Genomic DNA, 24379 nt, shown 5'->3' on the forward strand with positions numbered 1-24379 from the left:
TTTAAACCCTGTGGTAACGCTGGCATCTCCCCTCCCTCATCACTTACATCTTTGACGATGTTGTTCACACTTGGCTGTTGCTTTGTTTTGTTTTTTTCTTCCACTCAGACTTTTATTATTCCTTACTCACTTATCTGTTTGTTGTTCTTATTCATTTCCTTCTGCCGGTGTCCTCTGTGGCCTGCAGTCCTGCCTCATATCACCCAGCTGAAAAACGTGACGGCAGTGGAGGGCAGCGCCGCCATGATCTCCTGCGTGGCTGAGGGTGAGCCTCTGCCTGACATCTCCTGGAGGAGAGCCAGCGATGGACAGACCTTTGTGGACGGAAACAAGGTAGAAGCTGCCAGCCAGTTCATCTGGCTTTTTGGTGTCTGTGTGACATTGTACAGGGGCTAGAGTTAAATTTTTACACAGTACAAATAAAGTACAGTATACTCTATATTCAACACATTTCTGTACGTCACAGGAAATGTGGCAGTTTGGGGACTTTTAGTCAAACCCATTTGCAGCAGCTGTTTTCTTCCTAACTCTGTAGCTGTTTGGGACATCACAAATCATTTTAAAATCCACATGAATTAAAATGCACATGAGCTTTGCAGTGACTACATTATTAACTGTGGTGAGCAGGTGGTTTGGTGATCTAGGAGTTGGACTGTCCTCAGGGTCAGGATTCAACTATAGGTGTGTGTGAATCAGGCAACACGTGCAATATTTGTCCTTGGACAAGACACTTCATTTGCATCATCCTAGTCCACCTGCTTGTAAATGCATACAGCCCTTGGCTGGGGAAGTAACCTGTGGTGGACTGGTGTCCCATCCAGAGGTAGTCATAGACTCTCATTCACTCCATATTATGGGATCCAGTGATAAGCACCGGCGCCAATGAACCTTACGACCTATATAGGACTTCCTACTACACCAAGAAACAAGATCAGGAGACAACTTGGAAGAGCTTATGGAGTCATGAGGTCACTGGACAGAGGTCTTTGCCATTGCCGATACCTTTGCAGGAAACATTTTGTGCCAAATGAAGGGTTGCTTAGAGAAACTCAGATGAGGAGTATCACTTGCACTGTGAGAGAGTATTAACTGTACCAATTTAGCCATGTGGCGGGTTTCTTTGTGCATGATTCAGTGTGCAGGTGCCTCAATGTTGATTTCCCCAGTGGCTGAAGAATGCTAGGTTGACACCTACATTTCACATGACTGCAGCAGCAGATATATGGTTGCTTTCAAGATGTGGGGATGAACCAGTTGTCTGCCTGGGTGATTGGTATCCAGAACCGAAAGCAGTCCCATGGTATGGTGGATTCAGTGAAACAGGGCTGTGGGTAGTGGGAGCTCCTCCAGAGCTGCTTTTTTTTTTCTTCTTCTTCATGTGGCTAAAGTGGGGGCATTAAAATAAAAACATAAATGGCAACAAGACCGCATGAAATGTCCATCTGATCTTTATTTGGTGAAGAAGTTTATCATGGTTCGTGGTGGCTTGACCCTGAAAGTTGTAGAAAAGTTGTAGAAAGATAAATAACTTTATCTGGTAAGCTGGCAATAGGTTCGGTTACACAGGAAATCAGTCAAAGTAGTGGAGGTACAGGCAGGTAGCAAGCTGAGGCGGAGTCCAAAAAACAAGCACAGTTCCAAATACACGGCGACAGGTGTTCACAGGGCTGACGCAGAGGCAAAGTCAAAAAACGAGCAGAGTTCAGGGATAAGATGAGGCGGAAGTCGGTAACACAGGCAAGGTCAGAAATATTACAAGGCAAAACAGGACAAAGGCATGAGGCTGGAAAGTGCAACATGCAACAATCTGGCGAGGGACTGAGAGACTGAGAGGGCTTAAATACTAGTGGAAGAATCAGAGTGTGAAATGAGGAACAGGTGTGCAGAGAGTGCTGGAAGGGGGCGTGACCAGGGAAGACAAAGGTAAGTGCAAGAGAGAGCAAAGTGAACTGGGGCAAGATAAGTAAATGACAGAAAAACCAACGGTGCAAAATGTGATGTGCTTGACTAACCATAATAAACACGGAAAACCGGCAGAAAAACCTGAGGTGGGAGGCGGCATGATAGACAACCAACAACCCTCAACACGGGGAATAGAGTGCCTGAGCCTGAACGGGTGACCAAAACCAGAGAGACCCCAGAATGGATGACAACAGGGCAGAAGGAACCAAGGAACCCCAAGAGTTCAGTCCTGGGGTACACAGCAGCCAACGGGAGAGCCAGGAGGGCGACCATTATGCCCAACAGGAGGCAAGGGTGTGACAGAAGGTTTCCCGGAGGGATGCACGGGAACAGAGATGAAACCAGAATCTGCGACAGGGCAGGGCGTGGTAGTGGGACATATTTTTCCCGGCATCACAGCAGTGATCAAACGGGAGAGACCAACAAACATAAGCAATGAACGAAGGGGACCGAGGACCTGCATGGCCACTTTCCGCACTATCCCAGGAATACCAGAAGAAGAAAGAGTAGTCAGTAACAACCAGACAAACCAAGAAAAGAATGGAGGAAGAGACAAACAGATGACAGACACCAAAAACAGAACCCAAATACCACCAAAAACAACTATGCTGCAAAACCAAAACCACAAAGTTGAAGGATCGCCAAAAGTGAAAATCCCGACAAAAAAATCAAGGGAGGAACGAAATAAAAAGGAAAGCCACTGAATAAAACTTCTACACGGACCTAGGAAAGTGGGAGAACCAAGAAGGGAACCACATGTAGAGGAACACTGTGAAAGAAGGACAGACAAAACATGAAACAACCATCGGACAGAAATTTTATGGGGACCGTGGAGAAAATATAAACACAAAGTAGTGCAACATAAACAAATAAAAGGCAAAAAGTACAAAAAGGAACTAAACTTGCATTGAGGGCAATCAGTAACTGAATATTCTAGAATGGAACTGAGAGTGATATTCAATGCAAAAAGACCTGGAGGGATGACCCATCCGGACTGTGAACCAAGTGGGGACCAGGGAGATATAAGTACCCAGAACCACCATACAAATGACATGTTTGCCACTAGCGGGGTAACATAAGTTAACATAAGATTTACTTGGGAGGCTATCCAGGCCCAATTGCTCCTTATGGTCCCAGGAAGAAAACTTCAGTGAACCACAAAGTAGGAATCTAATCAATTTCCAACAATAATGCAAAAAAAGTGAGGGGTCTCATGAACAAAACAGACATTGAAACAAATGACTAACAAGAAGATTGCAAATAGCTTAGCACAAAAAGAATGCAGGGGCTCAGTGATGTCCAGAAAAAAGACATTAAACAGACATCCTAACGGACACTGAACATGGGGAAGTAACTTCAAGAAAAAAAAACAAAAGACTCACTGTCCCGCTGATCATGGCTGCAACAGATCTCATTGGGAAGAACTCTGAAGAACGGATGAGTGGCGGAGTCGATGAGATTTCTTGCGACGGACGTGCAGTTGTTGATTCTGCTGATGGTGCTGAGAACTGAAGAGCAGCGTTCACCGTGGCTGACTTGGCAGGCAGCGCTGTAAGCAGAGCAGCTGGACATGCCAATGTAGATCGTGGCCTGGCTCGTACTGTGTCGGTGTCAGACGACATTGTGGCAGACTGAGGAGCGGTGCGCGCCTCAGCTGGCTTCGCGGTTGGCAGCGGAGCTGGGTGCACGGCTGTTGATTGTTGCCTGACGTGCACAGCATCGGTATCGGATGACATCACAGCAGGCTGAGGAATATAGTGCACTTCAGATGGCTTCGTTGCAGGTCGTGACAGCGAATGCGCCATTGCTGCATGAGACAGGAGCAGGGTGCGTGCCGTAGGTGACTCCAGTGACGAGGACTTGGATGACGTCAGTGTCGGTGTGACAGGCTGTGATGATGCGTGCTGTTCCACTTGCTTCAGGGGCGTGTTTTCCGGAAATGTTTCTGTGTGCTGCTCCAATGGTTCCCAGGATGTCTCAACTGGTGTTGCCGAGTGCGGAAGTGCATGGTGCTTCCGGGGGGCTGGCACGGGGGCCAAACAAGGCGGGACCGGGTCTGGTGCCGCATATGATCGCAGCTCAGGCTTCATGGATTGATTCAATTCCATGGGTTCCTGTATGAACAGCCTTCGTGGAGCAGGAATTGGAGGCAGACAGAACGTGGGAGGTGTGGATGGCTGAGGAGGCGTGACTGCTTCGGCCGACAACGTGGTGAAGCGGAGCGTGTCCAGACAGGAATCATAGATCTCAGACTCAAACAAGTAGTCCATCGGATCTTCGACACAGGTAGGAAGCTGACCTTGCTTAAACTGAGTTTTGATATGTTTTAGCTCTGGGAAGGCAGTTACCATTTCGGGTGCAGCATGCAGAAGGTGGTCTAGAGCAAAAAGGATGTGCTGCTTGTTCCGCTGTCCTGGACTGTCTCTGAACTCAAAAAATAAGTCCTGAATTTTGAAAAAAACTCTGCCATCTGCTGGAGTGATGACTCCTCTGTCTCAGATGAGGAATCCTCGTCTAAGTCAACCCACTCAGCGTCATCATCACATGGCGGGCAAGTAGACTGCAGATATAGCTCAGGTTGCTTCACCCAGTCAGGCAGCCTCTCTGCAGAAAACAAATTGTCCAGATCTTCTAAGTCAGGGAAGAAGCTGTAGAGCCAGGTATTTGCTTCTATGACTTCCCAAGCTTGCTCCAGGTAGTCAAACTTCTCCCATGGGGTGTCGGTGTGACGGAAACAGGTGAAAAAATATCTTATATCAGCGAAGATCTCTTTATTTCTGGTTAAGTTCAGCTCAGGATCTGAGTCCGCTGCCTCCTGGTACTGGCCAGATTGTTCTATCATGGTTCGTGGTGGCTTGACCCTGAAAGTTGTAGGAGGCAAATGCAGACTCAGATGTTGGAGTAAGAAAAAATAACTTTATCTGGTAAGCTGGCAGTAGGTTCGGTTACACAGGAAATCAGTCAAAGTAGTGGAGGTACAGGCAGGTAGCAAGCTGAGGCGGAGTCCAAAAAACAAGCACAGTTCCAAATACACGGCGACAGGTGTTCACAGGGCTGAGGCAGAGGCAAAGTCAAAAAATGAGCAGAGTTCAGGGATAAGACGAGGCGGAAGTCCGTAACACAGGCAAGGTCAGAAATATTACAAGGCAAAGCAGGACAAAGGCGTGAGGCTGGAAAGTGCAACATGCAACAATCTGGCGAGGGACTGTGAGACTGAGAGGGCTTAAATACTAGTGGAAGAATCAGAGTGTGAAATGAGGAACAGGTGTGCAGAGAGTGCTGGAAGGGGGCGTGACCAGGGAAGACAAAGGTAAGTGCAAGAGAGTGCAGTAAGGCAAAAGCAAAGTGAACTGGGGCAAGATAAGTAAATGACAGAAAAACAAACGGTGCAAAATGTGACGTGTTTGACTAACCATAATAAACACGAACAAAACAGAGGGGCCGAAACTAAAACTAAGGTGGCGAGTCGAGGAGTGAAAAACCAGTGATAACTAAAAAGAGAGGACGTGACACAGGAAGTGAATACACTAAACATGACAAAACAAACTATTTACAGAATAGGAAATAAATGATGAACAAATCAAAACCAGGGACTAGGTAATGCAATGAATGACTAAACCATAAATAAATGATACACAGAATAAATCCGGTAACAGAAGCATAACACAAAGTACAGAAACAAACAGAACCAAACCAAGACTTACATGACCACATATAATAATATGAAAAGTAAAACTATAAAACACTCAGTGGAAGCCTAGACCAAATAAGGGGAAAACCCAGACATGAACCCCAGGCTGGGGCAGATCCTGACAAAGTTGGATTTTGTGGTCCTGAGTTTTCTTTGGTGACGTGTCCTGCAGTTGTAAGAGCGGATGGAAACAACACTGGGGGGTTTTATGGTTGTGAAATGAACATCCAGCTGATGGGTAACAGCTCTGGTGGAGAACTGCAGACTCCCTCAAAATGTGACAAATCTTTGGCATTGTGTCTTTTGTTAAATCTGCACATTTTAGAATGGCCTTTTATCATGACCAGTCCAAGGCACATCTGTGCATTACTAATCATTCTGTTCATCATCTTGATATGTCACACCTACCTGGTGGATTGATCATCTTGGTAAAGTTAAGGGTTCACTGGCAAGTTTCTGTGGTTTCCATAGTAGAGAAGCTTGAATTTTCGACTGGACTGGGTAACGTCCTCGTGTCAAGCAACCCAGTCCAGTCGAGGATTCAAGCTTCTCTACTAAGGTTCACTGGCATGGATTTTAACAAATTTGGGAATTTAAAATAAATAACCAATAAAAACTTTTCTATTCATACAAAAAAAATCTTGCATCTTTTACTCCAGTGCATTAAAAAGGGAAAAACCAGTGTCACATTTTTATATACGTATATACGAGGTCTATTAGTATCCGACCTTATTATTTTTTTCAAAAACTATATGGATTTGAATCACGTGCGATTACATCAGACAAGCTTGAACCCTCGTGGGCATGCGAGAGTTTTTTCACGCATGTCGGTTGCGTCATTCGCCTGTGGGCAGGCTTTGAGTGAGGGGTGGTCCACCCCTCCCGTCTATTTTTTCATTGTTTAGGAATGGCTCAGAGACTGCCGCTTTGCTTGATCAAAATTTTTTCAGAAACTGTAAGGCACATCCGAGTGGACACCATTCGAGAAATTCAGCTGGTTTTCGGTGAAAATTTTAAGGGCTGATGAGAGATTATGGAGTATTACTGTCACTGTAAGGACAACCCACGGAGCCGGAGGGCGCGCCGCGCTCCGAGCCGCCGTCGTCAGCCTGTTTCGAGGTGAAAACTTCCAAATTTAAGCCTCTGTTGACCCAGGACGTCGTAAGAGAACAGAGAAGTTTCAGAAGAGGTCGGGATCAGCAGTTTATCTGGACATTCCACTGCTAAAGGAGATTTTGTATTGAAAGACGTGCGGCCGATTCGCGTGTCGACTCGCAGCCGCTCATGGCCCGGCGCCACAGAGAAACACCTCCGTTGGAAGCGTTACGGGACAAGTTTGAACATGCCCAGCTGTTAAACAGTTTCTCGGATACTCACTCGACTGAAAACCATCAAGAGCCGCCTGAATTTTACGAATGGTTATCAACACGGGGGTGTTCTCTGTCACTCGGATGTGCCTTACAGTTTCTGAAAAAATTTTGATCAAGCAAAGCGGCAGTCTCTGAGCCATTCTAAACAATGAAAAAATAGACGGGAGGGGTGGGCCACTCCTCACTCAAAGCCTGCCCACACGCGAATGACGCAACCGACAGGCGTGAAAAAACTCACGCATGCGCACGAGGGTTCAAGCTTGTCTGATGTAATCGCACGTGATTCAAATCCATATAGTTTTTGAAAAAAATAAAAAGGTTGGTTTCTTTTCTAATAGACCACATTATATGTGTATATATATATATATATATATATATATATATATATATATATATATATATACACACACACACACATATTTGTTAGTGGGTATATTTGTGTTGAGATGTGCTCTAGATGTTTCTGCCTGTAAAACAGTGTCTAATGTAATGTGTAATTACTTGAATATGTTCTCATAAAATGCTAATCTTTGTCATCTGCTGCATATGAAATGTGGCAGTTAGTCCTTAACTGACAGAACTGCTGCTTGTCGGTGTTTAAATATTAATTTTTATGTCCTCATGAAATAATTCATGATTGTTTTACAACAACATGATGAAGACGGATGCATTTACACATTGAGCATTCAAACTTTGGATTTATCTGTGCAGTTGTACAACTCCACATTGTGTGTGTCTTTTCCTTGCTAACAACTATAAGAGGAGTTTGAGAGCCTCAAAGGGTTTGAGAATATCAAAGGTACACCGAACAAGAGATGCACGTGAACATTCACCTTGGTTCATGTATTTTTCAATGTTTAAATCTCTCGACTTTCTGGAGATTATATTCTCAAGGGAAATCAGCGTGCGCATTTATTTTTGTTAACTCCCAACACAAAGACGCAGTAAAAACTTCAGTGTTTTGGGGGTGCGGGTGGGGCAGGGTGCAACTATTATTACTTCTTCCACTTTACTTTGTATTACAAGTTGGAATATTTGCATACATTGACTCGTAAAGCTGGAAAGCTCCAGTTGTGTGTTTTTCTCTCGGCATTTGCCCTGCAAGAGTCGATCACAAATCAGAAGGGGAATGAGCTGTGGCCACATTCCCTGGGTTAAGTAATTATTCCAGAAGGAGCTGCCATCAATGTCAAAACCACATGGTCTTCCATCACCCCTTCACTGACAGGCGACTGCAGCTTCCACAGCAGCAGGTCTGCCAATACCGAACAAACAACAAAAAAAAACCCACCAAGAAAAAACAAAGATGGCAGCCGATCCTGTGCTTGGGAAAAAGGTCACCGCAGAGATAAATGAATGTGTGCATTGGCTCGAATCGCCCGGGTTGATAAATCACAGCCGAAAATGAGAGTAAGTGCTTCCCTTCCCACAGCAAATGCAATTATGGAAATGTGTATCGCAAAGCAGCACACGTAAACATACGCAAAGACAAACACGCACGGTGCAGCGCGAGGCGTGATGGATGGCTACAGTCATTGAGGTTTAAAGCAGGATGTTCCTCTCTCAATTTGCTCTCCAATCTGCATATCCAGTGTGCACACGCCGCACTCTCTTGTTGAGAGATGAACTTCAAAGGGCTTTGTTTTACTCGCTGTGTAAAATTACAGCGTCCATTTCTCACGCTTTGCCAACTAACATTGTGACCCCCGGGTAAGAGGACGTAATGGGATGCAGTTTCTGGAATTTAATTATGAACCCAAAGAGACATTTATGCAGGGTGTTTTTTTTTTTAAGGTGTGCTGGGATCCTATTAAAAATACAAATGAACAAATAAACAAACAAACAAACAAAAATCCTCAACGCTTCAAGGCTGAAAAATACCTGACTTGAACTCTTATTCCTGCTCCTTTGAAAAATGCTGCAAATATTGACAAATGAAAAGAGAGGTGCGGAAAGGGGGGCGCGGGGGTTGTCGTACACCCCTTTTCTGCAGTCTGTTATAAATCAACAGGAATCTTAACAGCAGATATTAAAGTTTGTTGGCAAAACTGCATTGATGTGGCGCAGCCTCACACCTACACTTTGATTATTTGAGTTTTTACCTTGACTCAGTTTCTTTCACAAGGTAAAACCACACAAACATAATCACAATAGGTGTCAGACAAAAAGATCGTGAGTCCAAACTTCCCAAAGAAAGTTACTTCCCTTTGTGTTACAATAGTAAGGCTAAAAACTACTTTCAAAGTGCACTGCTTATGGTACGAATTGGACTTTGATTTGAAAAGGTGTTGCTGTTTGACACCTTGGGGTGAAATGGTGTTGGATTCGCCTTGATTGGTTGTATCATCCTTCTAATCCAAGGGCAAGGATGAGTGTGCAGCAGTCAGCTCTGAGTCTCTATGACTGTCTGTTTTCTGTTCTGCACACATAATCTGACAAAGACTGCTTCATTTGACTTGGAAATTTTACACAAGGCAGTGTGTCACCTTGAATTAATCCTCTGCCAGCACAGGACCCACTTGATGTGGGTCCAAATTCTGGAGGTTACTTATGGTGCATCCAGAAAGTATTCACAGTGCTTCACTTTTTTCCATATTTCAGCCTTATTCCAAAATGAATGAAATTTGCTTTTTTTTCCTCAAAATTCTTCACATAATACCCCAAAATGACAGTGTGGAAAAATGTGTTTTTGAGAGAAAAAAAAACAAACTAAGAAATCATAATAATAATAATAATAATAATAATAATAATAATAATAATAATAATAATAATAATATTGTTGTTGTTGTTCATAATGAATGCATGATTTATATATTTATTTATTGGTGTATAAGTGGTCAGCACTGTTGCCTCACAGCGAGAAGGTCATGGGTTGAATTCCCACCTGTGGCCTTTCTGTGTGGAGTTTGCATGTTCTCCCTGTCTTTGCATGTGTTTCCTCCCACATCCAAAGACGTGTGCGTTAGGTGTCTTGGAATCTTTCAGTTGTCCGTAGGTGTGTGTGGGTGTGACTGTGTTTGTTTGTCTGCTTGTGGCCCTGTGACAGACTGGCGTCCTGTCCTGGGTGAACCCCACCTCATGGTCTATGAATGTTGAGATAGGCTCCAGCCCCCCTTGACCCTTAATTGGACTAAGCGGTTGAAGATGTGTGTGTTTGTGTGTGTGTGTGGTGTATAAGTTGCGAGTATAAGTTCAGCCTGTCAAAAAATGCCTCTCGAAGGGAAAAAAACTGGAGTAAATAAAATAAAAACCGGACTTATTCTCTTGAAAATATGGACACTGAGCTGCTGTGATGTTCCCTATGGCAGAACCATGGAGCTGTATACGAGTACTAGAGAGCATAGTAGTGCTGAGCCATGTGCCGACAAGGAGGCGTGATCGCCATTTTAATTCCGGGCAAGTTAGTGATTTGCGTACATAGAAGTTCACTTAGTCTCGTCAAGAAACAGATGGAATATGCTGGAAAGCTGCACATGTCGGCAAAGCCACAAACGGAGGAACAAGAGAGAGAATATTTCCTTCCATAAGTAAGTGGTTTTGGTTCTTCTTGTCACTTTGTCCGTGATATTTGGATGATAAACAGCTGTATGTCTCCTGCCGTGTCGCCCGATGACACCGACCATTAACTCTTCACTTATGTCTAGTTGATATTTTCCACTGCTAGACCAATGCCTACCCTTACCAAAAAGTAGTACTGATAAGTATATAAAAAGTAAACTGGAAGTATACTTGAAACATACTTGCATGTACTACTTTTTGGTAAGGGTAGTTAAAATACTTGTCATTAGTGATTAAAATAGTTCGAGACAAGACTGGGGATTTTTTTTTAATTTGCACCTTAAGATGAGATTATAATTACCCGCATTGTGCCGCTCACAGTCACACCCACACAGAGTGATGTGTACACACACCACTGACTTCATGAAGGAAACTCGGTCAATAAAGGATAATTGTGTAAAAATATAATATATATAAATGTATTGTAATGGTTTTAGGAGCCGCGCTGCGTTGAACACAGCAGCATCTCAGCCCAGCAGCGTAGCTTAACAGCGTAGATCCGTGTAACTTTCAACACTAATATTTGGGAATGTTTGTGTGTCAGAGTAAGTTTAATAATTTAATGTAATTTAATTTTACGGGCTCGATATCCAGGTCAGAATGGCATTCTAACACATATTTTGCGAGCATTTTTCTGAGTGTGTTCAGTCGCGAATCTCCATTGAAAATGCATTAACATCCGGGTACTTCATCAATATTTTGTCCGGTTAGGAGACGTCATGTTGCTGTCCATGAAGGGACGTTTTCGTTTAGTGTGCAGCATTGGGAGTGCGCTCTCTAGTACTCATGTATAGCTCCATGGGCAGAACTAAACTCTGGTGACTGATTCCATGAAGCCATGAAGCTGCTGTGTTTAGTAGTTGTCATGAAGATCAGGTTATCAGTCCCTCATTAGACTGGTTTGAATTCTGAAATCCTACATCCAAGGCTCACATTAACCTGCCGGAATAAATCACATTTGGTGCTGTGTTTACGGGCACGCTGACATTTGTAGCTGACATTTTTAATACCTGAAAATTCTCCAGCATTTGGACTGTTATTAGAAATGACACAGAATCAGATTCCACATCCCCCGGACTTGACAGATTGCATCCCAAGAGTTAGAGCTTCACTGTAAATGCGCAACTGTTAAAAAGCTGTTTTTCCCTTGTAGATCAGATAAGGACAGGATTTTATCTCTCTTGTCTTCTTCTGCTAGTCTGTCCTTTCATCTCCTCTGGCGCCCTCATTCCTTCAGCTTCCACGTTCGCCAGCTTTTACCTTTGTCTTCTCCTGTTTCTCTGTACTCACGTTCATACTGTACGTCAGCCTTTGAAGATGCAATTGCTGTAAAAGGCATTTTGCCTGTGTGAGTTCACGGGAGCGTGTGTGATTTGCTGTTGTGCTCATGTCTGGCTGCTTGCCTTATTGTTTGACTGAGCTGCATATCAAACAGGCTGTGGTGTTTTCGGGGCTGAGTGCATCTCCAGACATAGACCCTGTCAACTGGCAGAGAAAAAGAGGCGGGTGTTAGCCAGTAATTTCCTGACTCAGGCGCTCCTTCCTGGAAGATTCCCTCGCTCACTTGCTCTCTCACTCCTGTTCCTTCTCATCCCACTATCCTCAGCGTTCCTATTCAGTGCACACTCCTCCAATCCCATTGACCTCAGCAAGCGACACACACACACACACAGAAGCAACGTGTGCGACAGCAGCACAACAATACCTGAACCCAGCCTTTAAAGCAGCTTCACCTCGCTTGTTGAGAGCATTTGGACGATAAGTGCAGAGATAAGCCGTTCCAAACAGGATAACGCCGAGGTCTTCTCTGAGCAGCAACATGACGACTGTGTGATTCAGGACACGAGCTTCACGGCCGCAGCTTATGAGGCTTACACACATAATGACTATTAGAAGAGGCAAGGAAATGACAGCAGGGCTGTAGAACAGGCTGGATGGGCATTGATTTACCTTTGAAATCTACATAGGAGGTGTGCAAGCACAGAACTACACACACTTAAATGTGCAACAAGGGCAATCAGAATGACAACTCTTAGCCTACATGAACAGTCCTCTGCTTCAGAGCATCAGAATACTTCAATTGAGGTAAAGTCCACACATGCATAGCTGTTTTTGAAAATAGGAATTTTCTGCCTTTTGTTTATTAAAAAAATCCCATCCACTAGGGTTGAGCCGGATACTCATGTCAGACGAGTATCCGGTACAGATACAGCATTTTTGATGAGTACGGGCAATATCTGTGCTCGTGCTGAAGGAAAATCCTCATTGGCTAACTAACTGTCTTCACGCTCTGTGATTGGCCAGTCACACACAGTGCCCTCCCTCCCTAAACAGACACATCTCTGTAGCCTCACACACCCAGACAGGATCTTTCTCTCTCTGTACTTGGCTTGACTCTACCTCACGTTGCTCTCTCAGTACTCTTTAAGTTTTCTGTTTCGCTTTGTATGAAATTTAAAGTTACTTGGTGAACTTATTTCGTATCGTACGCGGTGCATTTGACAAGACAGAGCTGAAAACAGCTCGTGTCGCGTCGGTCACTGCCTCAACGCCGGTTGATTTTTTTTAACCGTTTGCATGCTCTTAGTTTGGCTGGTGATATAAAGTCAGTTGGAAAACTTTGCTCGTACTGAACATGGTGCTTTTGAGAGGAATACAGTGAACAAAGTTGACATATTATTTCCCTGTTTCCCATCACTGGATGTTTGCATGAATCACCAAGTTCACACAGATCATTAAAAATAAACAATCTTACAGACCACTTACACACATACACACAGTCGTGGGCACAGCTAACCAAAAAATTAGCTTCGGTAACCAATAATCAGATAACTGAAAAGTTATCTTTTATGACGATAAACCGATAAATTGCTAAAAAATGTATCTTTATTACAGATAACCGATAACCAATAACTATAAGTATTGATTCGGACACAGCCACATCAGATTACACTGTCGGCTCCTGATAAACCAGTTTCACTTTAAGCGCCGCAGGGACTGCTGGGTAAATTCAAGGACCACAAACACAAAGAACACACGAAAAATGAATAAATAAAAAAATTAAAACCCCAAACACTGTCATCATCTTTCAAAAGCAGTAAAACACAGTATTAGAAGTCACAGTTTATCTCGGTATTAGATACACCATCATTTACGAGCTAAAAAGCTGCTGCTTTTTTCACACGCTTTGAACCCTGCGGCTTACACAACCAAAATACGGCCATTAATGCATTGATTGGCAGAGTAAAATACACATAGTAAATATAAATACTTATCTGTTAGTTTCAGTGGGATCCATCTGAATAAATAATCCACATAAAGTGCCCTTTAAAAAAAAAATCCAAAACAGTGTCTAAACGTGTGCTGTGAGAGCTCCTGTCCCCCACCGAGTCTTGATGATTAAATTACATCCACAAAGAAATAAAATAAAGTAATGTTAAAATTAGTCCATTTTGTTCTTGTGTCAAGTGGATGACTCACTGTAATGTCCAAAGTGAACCTGAACTACACTACCCACAATGCTCCCTGCATCGACCGGCAAACACGCTTTGCACTTCATGATGACATCATCAGTAAGTGACAGGCAGCCAGTTTGCCACAAACACACAACAGACAGACTAAAATGTTTGATTTTAGGGTTTACAAATGTTTTTGACCGTTAAACTTTGCTCACCTTACCAGAAAAAAAAAAGTTATCGGACTGAAAGTTATCGGAATTAAATTTATCGGAAGATAATTGGTCCAATGATGGTTTTAAAACTTATCTGAAACGCTAATCCAATAGCAAAAACATAAGCTTCGATAATTATCTGCTATCGGATGAGCTGGACTGTGCCCACCACTGCAGTCTTACAGACCACTTACACACATACACACATATAGCTGAGCACACAAAGTAGCCTATATTAACATTTTTATTGAATATGGCAGTATCTGACACTTTCTCACTGCAGTTCATAAAAATAAATTGGTCAGTTGAACAACCTCTCTCTCCCTCTCACACAGTCACTCAGTCACACACACATGCACACACAGACACGCACACACACACCTTAATCAATATTGTTTAACTTTGTGTGGAAAACAATGCCGTTAGGTAGTAAAAATAAATAAATAATTGAAAAAAAATCACAGTTTGATCATAAAATAAAATAAACAAAAGTTGTGTTGAGTATGACAACTCTTGTTCATACATACTTAAAAGTTCATAATTTCCTGAATGTCAATTCTGAGGCTGTTCTGTTATTCATTCATACACTTAAGAATATTCATGTTCTGAGTTTATAAAAAAAACAGGCAGTCAATGTTAGTTTACGGCCTTGCCACTTACAGGTAAAAAGTTCTCCAGATTCTCTGAATCTTCTGATTATATTATGGACTGTAGATGATGAAATCCCTAAATTCCTTTCAACTGAACGTTGAGAAAAATTGTTCTTAAACTGTTGGACTATTTTTTCATGCAATTATTCACAAAGTGGTGATCCTCGCCACACACCATCACACTCACCTGTAACCTGTTCGCCTGTGGAATGTTCCAGACAGGTGTTCTTTGAGCATTCATCAACTTTCTCAGTGTTTTGTTGCCCCTGTCCCAGCTTTTATAAACCCAACTGGATTTATCATGATGTAGAAATTTCACCTTTTTACTCAGAATGCTGGCTGTATTTTGAAGAAGATCCTTTGGAGGATCCTTGGTTACCGCTAGAATGACTTTATGTTGAATAAATGGTGACATTTGGACACGTGGAGTATCACTGTGAGAGAACGTCAGCTACGACATTTTGTCCATGTGACGCATTTCTCTGGTCACGATCCAGCACACAGGTGCTTCAGTGTTGAGGACCTCAGCAGCTGGAAAAACCAAGTGGACTCCAACGTTTCAGCACATAGATGGCTGCTGTCAACCTGTTGTCTTCCTGGGTGGTTGGCATCTAGGCCCCAAGGTGGGGCCTAGATGTGAACAATGTGGTGGATGTTACCAGACCCAAACTGAAAACAGTATAAGAAAGACCTTACTTGTGTGATGCGCCTTGAGGCAGCTTGTTGTGATTTGGCGCTGTATAATGAAATGAATGAAGATAAATTGTGTGTGTGTGTATATATATATATGTGTGTGTGTGTGTGTGTGTGTGTGTGTGTGTGTGTGTGTGTGTGTGTGTGTGTGTGTGTGTGTGTGTGTGTGTGTGTGTGTGTGTGCGCACGCGCAAAAGTAAAAATTATTAAATTAATTAATATGGGGGTCGTTGCTCTTTAAAGTTGATCACTGCAGTTGACAAATTAGAACAAATTGGATAAGGTAGTAAAATGCAAACCGTCAGCTCAATCCAAAAGTGATGATCGTGATCGTTTTCTCTGAAGTTATTTTCCCCTTGAATAGCCTTGTGCCTTAATTAGAAATGCTGTCTTTTTTTTTCTCCATCTTTAAAACTGCAGTGATCCTGTGCAGGTGTCCAGTGTTTTGTCTCCTTGTATAATTTTCTGATTGGTGAAACATGTCCGTTTCAGCAGTCTGACACAGTCAGAGCTGGTTGTGAGCACTTGCACCACATGCATAAGTGTCTCTGATTACGCAGTGTTACTGAGCAGCGACCATGCAATCATGGCACTGTCGCTGTTGTCTTTGATAGCCTTGTCTTTGTCCTCATAAGGCTTCAAGTGTTCATGTGAGATTGCCATTATATTGACATGGCCTGTTTGGTGGGTACTTACATAGAAAATACCCTATGGCACTTGCAAACTGTGAATAATGACAAGATTGCTGTTTCTTATTCATGGCTGTGCCTTATCTAGAAAAACAAGTGTCACACCAACTTCATTATATTCCAACAAGTAGAGCATCAAAGTAAAGGTGATTTAATGCAGTCACAGTAGTAATTAAAAACTAAAAAACATTTAACATGTCAAAAAAGAAAAGAAGGAACACTAGAGATGAAACAGTCAAAGCATTAAGAATTGTAAAAATATATTGTGAGGCTAAAATACCCTCAGTTGTATGAGCATAAAAATAGGAGAGAAGCTTGAATCTTCGACTGGACTGGGTTGCTTGACGCGAGGACATTTCGCTTCAAATTGCAGAAGCTTCCTCAGCTAAAATTCTTGCTCTGGTGGCAAGAGACGGCCACCAGCGGTGGGGACCTTCTCAGCTGTGAGGCAGAGACTGCTGGAGGATGTGTCTCTACTTGAAAGGACCAAACTCACACCAGACCACATCTGCCAACTCTTGGAGATCTGTCTTAACACCACGTATTTCCTGTTTAGGGGGAATTACTACAGGCAGATTCATGGTTGTGCGATGGGGTCTCCGGTATCCCCCATTGTGGCCAATCTGTACATGGAGCGAGTGGAGAAGATAGCCTTGACGTCTTTCACTGGCATCTCTCCCAGTCACTGGTTCAGATATGTTGATGACACATGAGTTAAAATCAAGCAACAGGAAGTTGAGGACTTTACAGAACACATCAACTCGGTGGACGCCAATATCAAGTTCACACGTGAGGATGCCAGAAACAACCATTTAACCTTCTTGGACTGTGATGTTACGATTGGAGAGAACAGGCAGCTCCAGACAGGGGTTTACAGAAAACCAACTCACACTGACCAATATCTGCTCTTTGGCTCAAACCACCCCCTTGAACACAAGCTCGTGGTGATCAGGACGCTTCAACACAGAGCCCTACAGGTGCCCACTGTTGGGGAAAGTGTAGCGACACGGACCCACAACAGGGGGCGCAAATGAACGGTCAATAGATGAGCCAAAAGGTAACAATTTAATGTTGTGAATGTGCACGACGACTATACACACAATCTCAGAATATGATAGCAGTCAATACACAAAGGTGACGTGTGGGCAGGCTCGAGGATAGAAGACGTCTGTCCTGAGAAGAGCCGGAACCACAGGATTTCCGCCGCCACCGAACCTGGTGAATACTGGAGCCGCCAAGTCCCGAATTCCCAGGTGATCACCGTCCCCGACTGTCGGATCTGGTACTGCTGGTGAGGAGCACAAACAGTGAGATGTGGGTGTGTGCACACCCAGTAACAAAAACAGTCAGAAGGTGGAAAGTCACCTCCACCTCTAATCACACACTCGTGCAGCTCCTGTTAACCACTTATCTGGTTGGAGTGTGAAGCGAAGCCGTCACTGATCACACCAAACGCCAATCCCACAGATAAGGAAACACTTACAGGAAAACAGCTGCAAAGAAGTTCAGACTATTAGTCAGTGTTTTCAGTTTAGCAGAGAATTACCTTCACAGGTAGATGATATCTCGGCAATGAGGTGGAGATGACGTCCGGGTTTTATGGAGTAGTATGATGAAGTGTAGATGGGTGACAGCTGTCATGAGATAATGAGTGACAGCTGTCACCCCCGGCTGTGTCCGTGGCGGCAGTGCCCTCTCGTGCCTGAAGCCCGCACTTCAGGCAGGGCGCCCTCTGGTGGTGGGCCAGCAGTACCTCCTCTTCTGGCGGCCCACACAACACCCACAACTGCAGAGGGAATGGCTAAAGAACAACAACTTGTCCAGAAAGAGCGACAGCTGCCCTGTCATTAGGAGGGTGCTAACTAGAGCACAATAGGTGCTAATTAGAGCTATTGTTTAGTCACTAGCCTATATTTATTTATTTATTTTTATTTATTTATATTTATATAGCACCAAATCACAACAAACAGTTGCCCCAAGGCGCTTTATATTGTAAGGCAAGGCCATACAATAATTACGGAAAAACCCCAACGGTCAAAACGACCCTCTGTGAGCAAGCACTTGGCGACAGTGGGAAGGAAAAACTCCCTTTTAACAGGAAGAAACCTCCAGCAGAACCAGGCTCAGGGAGGGGCAGTCTTCTGCTGGGACTGGTTGGGGCTGAGGGAGAGAACCAAGAAAAAGACATGCTGTGGAGGGGAGCAGAGATCAATCACTAATGATTAAATGCAGAGTGGTGCATACAGAGCAAAAAGAGAAAGAAACACTCAGTGCATCATGGGAACCCCCCAGCAGTCTAAGTCTATAGCAGCATAACTGTTGGGAAAGTGTAGTGACACGGACCCACAACAGGGGGCGTAAATGAACAGACAATAGAGGAAGTTAAATGTGAACACTTTACTGTTGTGAATGACACAACCACACACAGCAGATTATAGAATAAATACAAGTCAATGAATAAAGGTGTCGTGTGGGCAGGCTCGACGATAGGAGATGTCCGTCTGGAGATGAACCGGAACCACACGATTTCCACCGCCACCGAACCCGAAGGATACTGGAGCCGCCAGGTCCCGAAGTCCCCAGGTGGCCACCGTCTCAGCGTGTCGGATCTGGTACTGCTGGCGGAGAGCAAAGACAGTCAAGTGTGGGTGTGTGTACACCCCGTAACAATAACGGTGGGAATTCCACCTCCACCTCTAACACACACTCGTGCAGCGTCTGAGTACCACTTATCTGGTGGGAAGTAGAATGAAACAGTCGCGACCCACGCCGGTCCTCTGGGTAGACAGCTGCAACAAAGTAGCTCTTGCAATCAATCAATATAGTATGCAGGCAGAGAAAGTTACCTCTCAAAGAAGTACGATATCTCGGCGACGTGGTGGAGGTGTCATCCTGCTTTTATCCAGGGTAAAGTGCAGATGATTGGTGACAGCTGTCATAGTTGATGAGTGACAGCTGTCACCTCGGCTGTTCCTGTACGGCGGCAGCGCCCCCTCGTGCCTGAAGCCCGCACTTCAGGCAGGGCGCCCTCTGGTGGTGGGCCAGCAGTACCTCCTCTTCTGGCGGCCCACACAACAATAACTAAGGGATGGTTCAGGGTCACCTGATCCAGCCCTAACTATAAGCTTTAGCAAAAAGGAAAGTTTTAAGCCTAATCTTAAAAGTAGAGAGGGTGTCTGTCTCCCTGATCCAAATTGGGAGCTGGTTCCACAGGAGAGGAGCCTGAAAGCTGAAGGCTCTGCCTCCCATTCTACTCTTACAAACCCTAGGAACTACAAGTAAGCCTGCAGTCTGAGAGCGAAGCGCTCTATTGGGGTGATATGGTACTATGAGGTCCCTAAGATAAGATGGGACCTGATTATTCAAAACCTTATAAGTAAGAAGAAGAATTTTAAATTCTATTCTAGAATTAACAGGAAGCCAATGAAGAGAGGCCAATATGGGTGAGATATGCTCTCTCCTTCTAGTCCCCGTTAGTACTCTAGCTGCAGCATTTTGAATTAACTGAAGGCTTTTCAGGGAACTTTTAGGACAACCTGATAATAATGAATTACAATAGTCCAGCCTAGAGGAAATAAATGCATGAATTAGTTTTTCAGCATCACTCTGAGACAAGACATTTCTAATTTTAGAGATATTGCGTAAATGCAAAAAAGCGGTCCTACATATTTGTTTAATATGCGCTTTGAATGACATATCCTGATCAAAAATGACTCCAAGATTTCTCACAGTATTACTAGAGGTCAGGGTAATGCCATCCAGAGTAAGGATCTGGTTAGACACCATGTTTCTAAGATTTGTGGGGCCAAGTACAATAACTTCAGTTTTATCTGAGTTTAAAAGCAGGAAATTAGAGGTCATCCATGTCTTTATGTCTGTAAGACAATCCTGCAGTTTAGCTAATTGGTGTGTGTCCTCTGGCTTCATGGATAGATAAAGCTGGGTATCATCTGCGTAACAATGAAAATTTCAGCAATGCCGTCTAATAATACTGCCTAAGGGAAGCATGTATAAAGTGAATAAAATTGGTCCTAGCACAGAACCTTGTGGAACTCCATAATTAACCTTAGTCTGTGAAGAAGATTCCCCATTTACATGAACAAATTGTAATCTATTAGATAAATATGATTCAAACCACCGCAGCGCAGTGCCTTTAATACCTATGGCATGCTCTAATCTCTGTAATAAAATTTTATGGTCAACAGTATCAAAAGCAGCACTGAGGTCTAACAAGCACAGAGATGAGTCCACTGTCTGAGGCCATAAGAAGATCATTTGTAACCTTCACTAATGCTGTTTCTGCACTATGATGAATTCTAAAACCTGACTGAAACTCTTCAAATAGACCATTCCTCTGCAGATGATTAGTTAGCTGTTTTACAACTACCCTTTCAAGAATTTTTGAGAGAAAAGGAAGGTTGGAGATTGGCCTATAATTAGCTAAGATAGCTGGGTCAAGTGATGGCTTTTTAAGTAATGGTTTAATTACTGCCACCTTAAAAGCCTGTGGTACATAGCCAACTAATAAAGATAGATTGATCATATTTAAGATCGAAGCATTAAATAATGGTAGGGCTTCCTTAAGCAGCCTGGTAGGAATGGGGTCTAATAGACATGTTGATGGTTTGGATGAAGTAACTAATGAAAATAACTCAGACAGAACAATCTGAGAGAAAGAGTCTAACCAAATACCAGCATCACTGAAAACAGCCAAAGATAACGATATGTCTTTGGGATGGTTATGAGTAATTTTTTCTCTAATAGTTAAAATTTTATTAGCAAAGAAAGTCATGAAGTCATTACTAGTTAAAGTTAAAGGAATACTTGGCTCAATAGAGCTCTGACTCTTTGTCAGCCTGGCTACAGTGCTGAAAAGAAACCTGGGGTTGTTCTTATTTTCTTCAATTAGTGATGAGTAGTAAGATGTCCTAGCTTTACAGAGGGCTTTTTTATAGAGCAACAGACTCTTTTTCCAGGCTAAGTGAAGATCTTCTAAATTAGTGAGATGCCATTTCCTCTCCAACTTACGGGTTATCTGCTTTAAGCTGCGAGTTTGTGAGTTATACCACGGAGTCAGGCACTTCTGATTTAAAGCTCTCTTTTTCAGAGGAGCTACAGCATCCAAAGTTGTCTTCAATGAGGATGTAAAACTATTGACGAGATACTCTATCTCACTTACAGAGTTTAGGTAGCTACTCTGCACTGTGTTGGTATATGGCATTAGAGAACATAAAGAAGGAATTATATCCTTAAACCTAGTTACAGCGCTTTCTGAAAGACTTCTAGTGTTATGAAACTTATTCCCCACTGCTGGGTAGTCCATCAGAGTAAATGTAAATGTTATTAAGAAATGATCAGACAGAAGGGAGTTTTCAGGGAATACTGTTAAGTCTTCAATTTCCATACCATAAGTCAGAACAAGAACTAAGATATGATTAAAGTGGTGGGTGGACTCATTTACATTTTGAGCAAAGCCAATTGAGTCTAATAATAGATTAAATGCAGTGTTGAGGCTGTCATTCTCAGCATCTGTGTGGATGATAAAATCGCCCACTATATTTATCTTATCCGAGCTAAGCACTAAGTCAGACAAAAGGTCTGAAAATTCACAGAGAAACTCACAGTAACGACCAGGAGGACGATAGATAACAACAAATAAAACTGGTTTTTGGGACTTCCAATTTGGATGGACAAGACTAAGAGTCAAGCTTTCAAATGAATTAAAGCTCTGTCTGGGTTTTTGATTAATTAATGAGCTGGAATGGAAGATTGCTGCTAATCCTCCGCCTCGGCCCGTGCTACGAGCATTCTGGCAGTTAGTGTGACTCGGGGGTGTTGACTCATTTAAACTAACATATTCATCCTGCTGTAACCAGGTTTCTGTAAGGCAGAATAAATTAATATATTGATCAATTATTATATCATTTACTAACAGGGACTTAGAAGAGAGAGACCTAATGTTTAATAGACCACATTTAACTGTTTTAGTCTGTGGTGCAGTTGAAGGTGCTATATTATTTTTTCTTTTTGAATTTTTATGCTTAAATAGATTTTTGCTGGTTATTGGTGGTCTGGGAGCAGGCACCGTCTCTACGAAGAAGCTTTGCCAATTATCTATGAAGCCCACCTCATTTTTTGGACACCACTCAGACAGCCAGCAATTCAAGGAGAACATGCGGCTAAACATGTCACTCCCGGTCCGATTGGGGAGGGGCCCAGAGAAAACTACAGAGTCCGACATTGTTTTTGCAAAGTTACACACCGATTCAATGTTAATTTTAGTGACCTCCGATTGGCGTAACCGGGTGTCATTACTGCCGACGTGAATTACAATCTTACCAAATTTACGCTTAGTCTTAGCCAGCAGTTTCAAATTTCCTTCAATGTCGCCTGCTCTGGCCCCCGGAAGACAATTGACTATGGTTGCTGGTGTCGCTAACTTCACATTTCTCAAAACAGAGTCGCCAATAACCAGACTTTGATCCTCGGCGGGTGTGTCGCCAAGTGGGGAAAAAACAGTTAGAGATGTGAACGGGTTGGCGGTGTACACAGGGCTTCTGTTTAGGACTACGCTTCCTCCTCACAGTCACCCAGTCGGCCTGCTTTTCCGGCTGCTCGGGATCTGCTGGAAGGGAACTAACGGCGGCTAAGCTACCTTGGTCCGCACCGACTACAGGGGCCTGGCTAGCTGTAGAATTTTCCATGGTGCGGAGCCGAGTCTCCAATTCGCCCAGCCTGGCCTCCAAAGCTACGAATAAGCTACACTTATTACAAGTACCATTACTGCTAAAGGAGGCCGAGGAATAACTAAACATTTCACACCCAGAGCAGAAAAGTGCGGGAGAGACAGGAGAAGCCGCCATGCTAAACCGGCTAAGAGCTAGTAGCTGCGCTAAGCTAGCGGATTCCTAAAAACACACAAAGTGAATAATGTGTAAATAATTTAGAGGTGATTCAGCAGAGGGAGTGCTTTAGTTAAGGCACGTGAAGATTACACTGTGAAGCAAATCGTTATCTAGGTAACTAGATCAATCTAACTGCCTTTCAGTAGGAGGGGTCTGGTTAGGTTTAAAACTCCAGCTTTTGTGACTTCTTGATTATTCTTCTCTACAAGAGTCAAGACAGAAGTCAGACCACCAGAGCAAGAATTTTAGCTGAGGAAGCTTCTGCGATTTGAAGTGAAACGTCCTCGCGTCAAGCAACCCAGTCCAGTCGAAGATTCAAGCTTCTCTACTATGGAAACCACCTGGACAACTGAGAGCCTACACAGAAACATAAAAATAGGAAACAGAATGTGACCTCTTGACCCCTTAGAATAAGTCAAGGTTAGCCATCTTTGAACTTGTCCAAGGTCTGTGTCCCAAGAGTGTTCCCTGTGAATTTGAACACTGTGGCCATAATAGGACTGGACTTATGCTGAGCACAGACAGACACAAAGCCTTCACAATACCCGATGGCCATATTTTGGCATCGGCTAATTAGTGTTTTTACATCTACATGTCACTCAAGGGGCTAAATGAACATAGGAGCATTTCCTTTTTTGGGTGTGTTTCAGTCAGGGTTTGCGCTACGTCACTACTAAAAATTCACACTGAATCATTGATGTGTGTTTTTGCTATGAAATAAATACCAACTGTGGATTCTGTCTCTGTATGAAGCAAACGAGGCAAAACACAGGCTCTTCCCATTGAAGAAAAGTGCAAATATTAATTACACTTCTCTTTTGTTCCTGATGACATCAAAAAGGCATTCAACTATTTTGAATGCTACAAAAAACAGAAGAGTCATTGACTCTGAGTGAAAATTGATGGAATTTGCTTTGACATAATTCACCAGACTCATCTCCCGGTGAAACAATCCAAGGGTTTTGTATCTTGCGATATTCAAGATTATCTGTTTTATTGAAATAGTGCCTAGTAGGCAATAGGGCAAATCTGATCTTTGACCCCAGTGACCTTGACCTTAACTTCAATTTCATTGATGCGAATAATTGAATTTTTTGCTGATCTTGCCCAGACAAGATCAGCAAAATCAAATTGCTTGACTTGGACCCAGAGACTTTGCTCCAATGAACAATTTAAGGGTAATGGTGTCAC

The 24379-nt window shown here is 43.2% G+C and overlaps 1 protein-coding gene across 1 annotated transcript in view; it reads left to right on the top strand.

Moving 5' to 3' along the window:
- Positions 1 to 24379, top strand: part of LOC117516211 (neural cell adhesion molecule 2-like) — a 1113624-nt gene that overhangs the window by 952670 nt on the left and 136575 nt on the right. The window contains exon 8 of the mRNA XM_034177131.1: positions 188 to 333. Coding sequence (XP_034033022.1) covers positions 188 to 333 — 146 coding nt within the window. The remainder of the gene's footprint in view (positions 1 to 187; positions 334 to 24379) is intronic.

Source organism: Thalassophryne amazonica, chromosome 1 (assembly GCF_902500255.1).
Source record: "Thalassophryne amazonica chromosome 1, fThaAma1.1, whole genome shotgun sequence".
Classification (NCBI taxonomy): Eukaryota; Metazoa; Chordata; class Actinopteri; order Batrachoidiformes; family Batrachoididae; genus Thalassophryne; species Thalassophryne amazonica.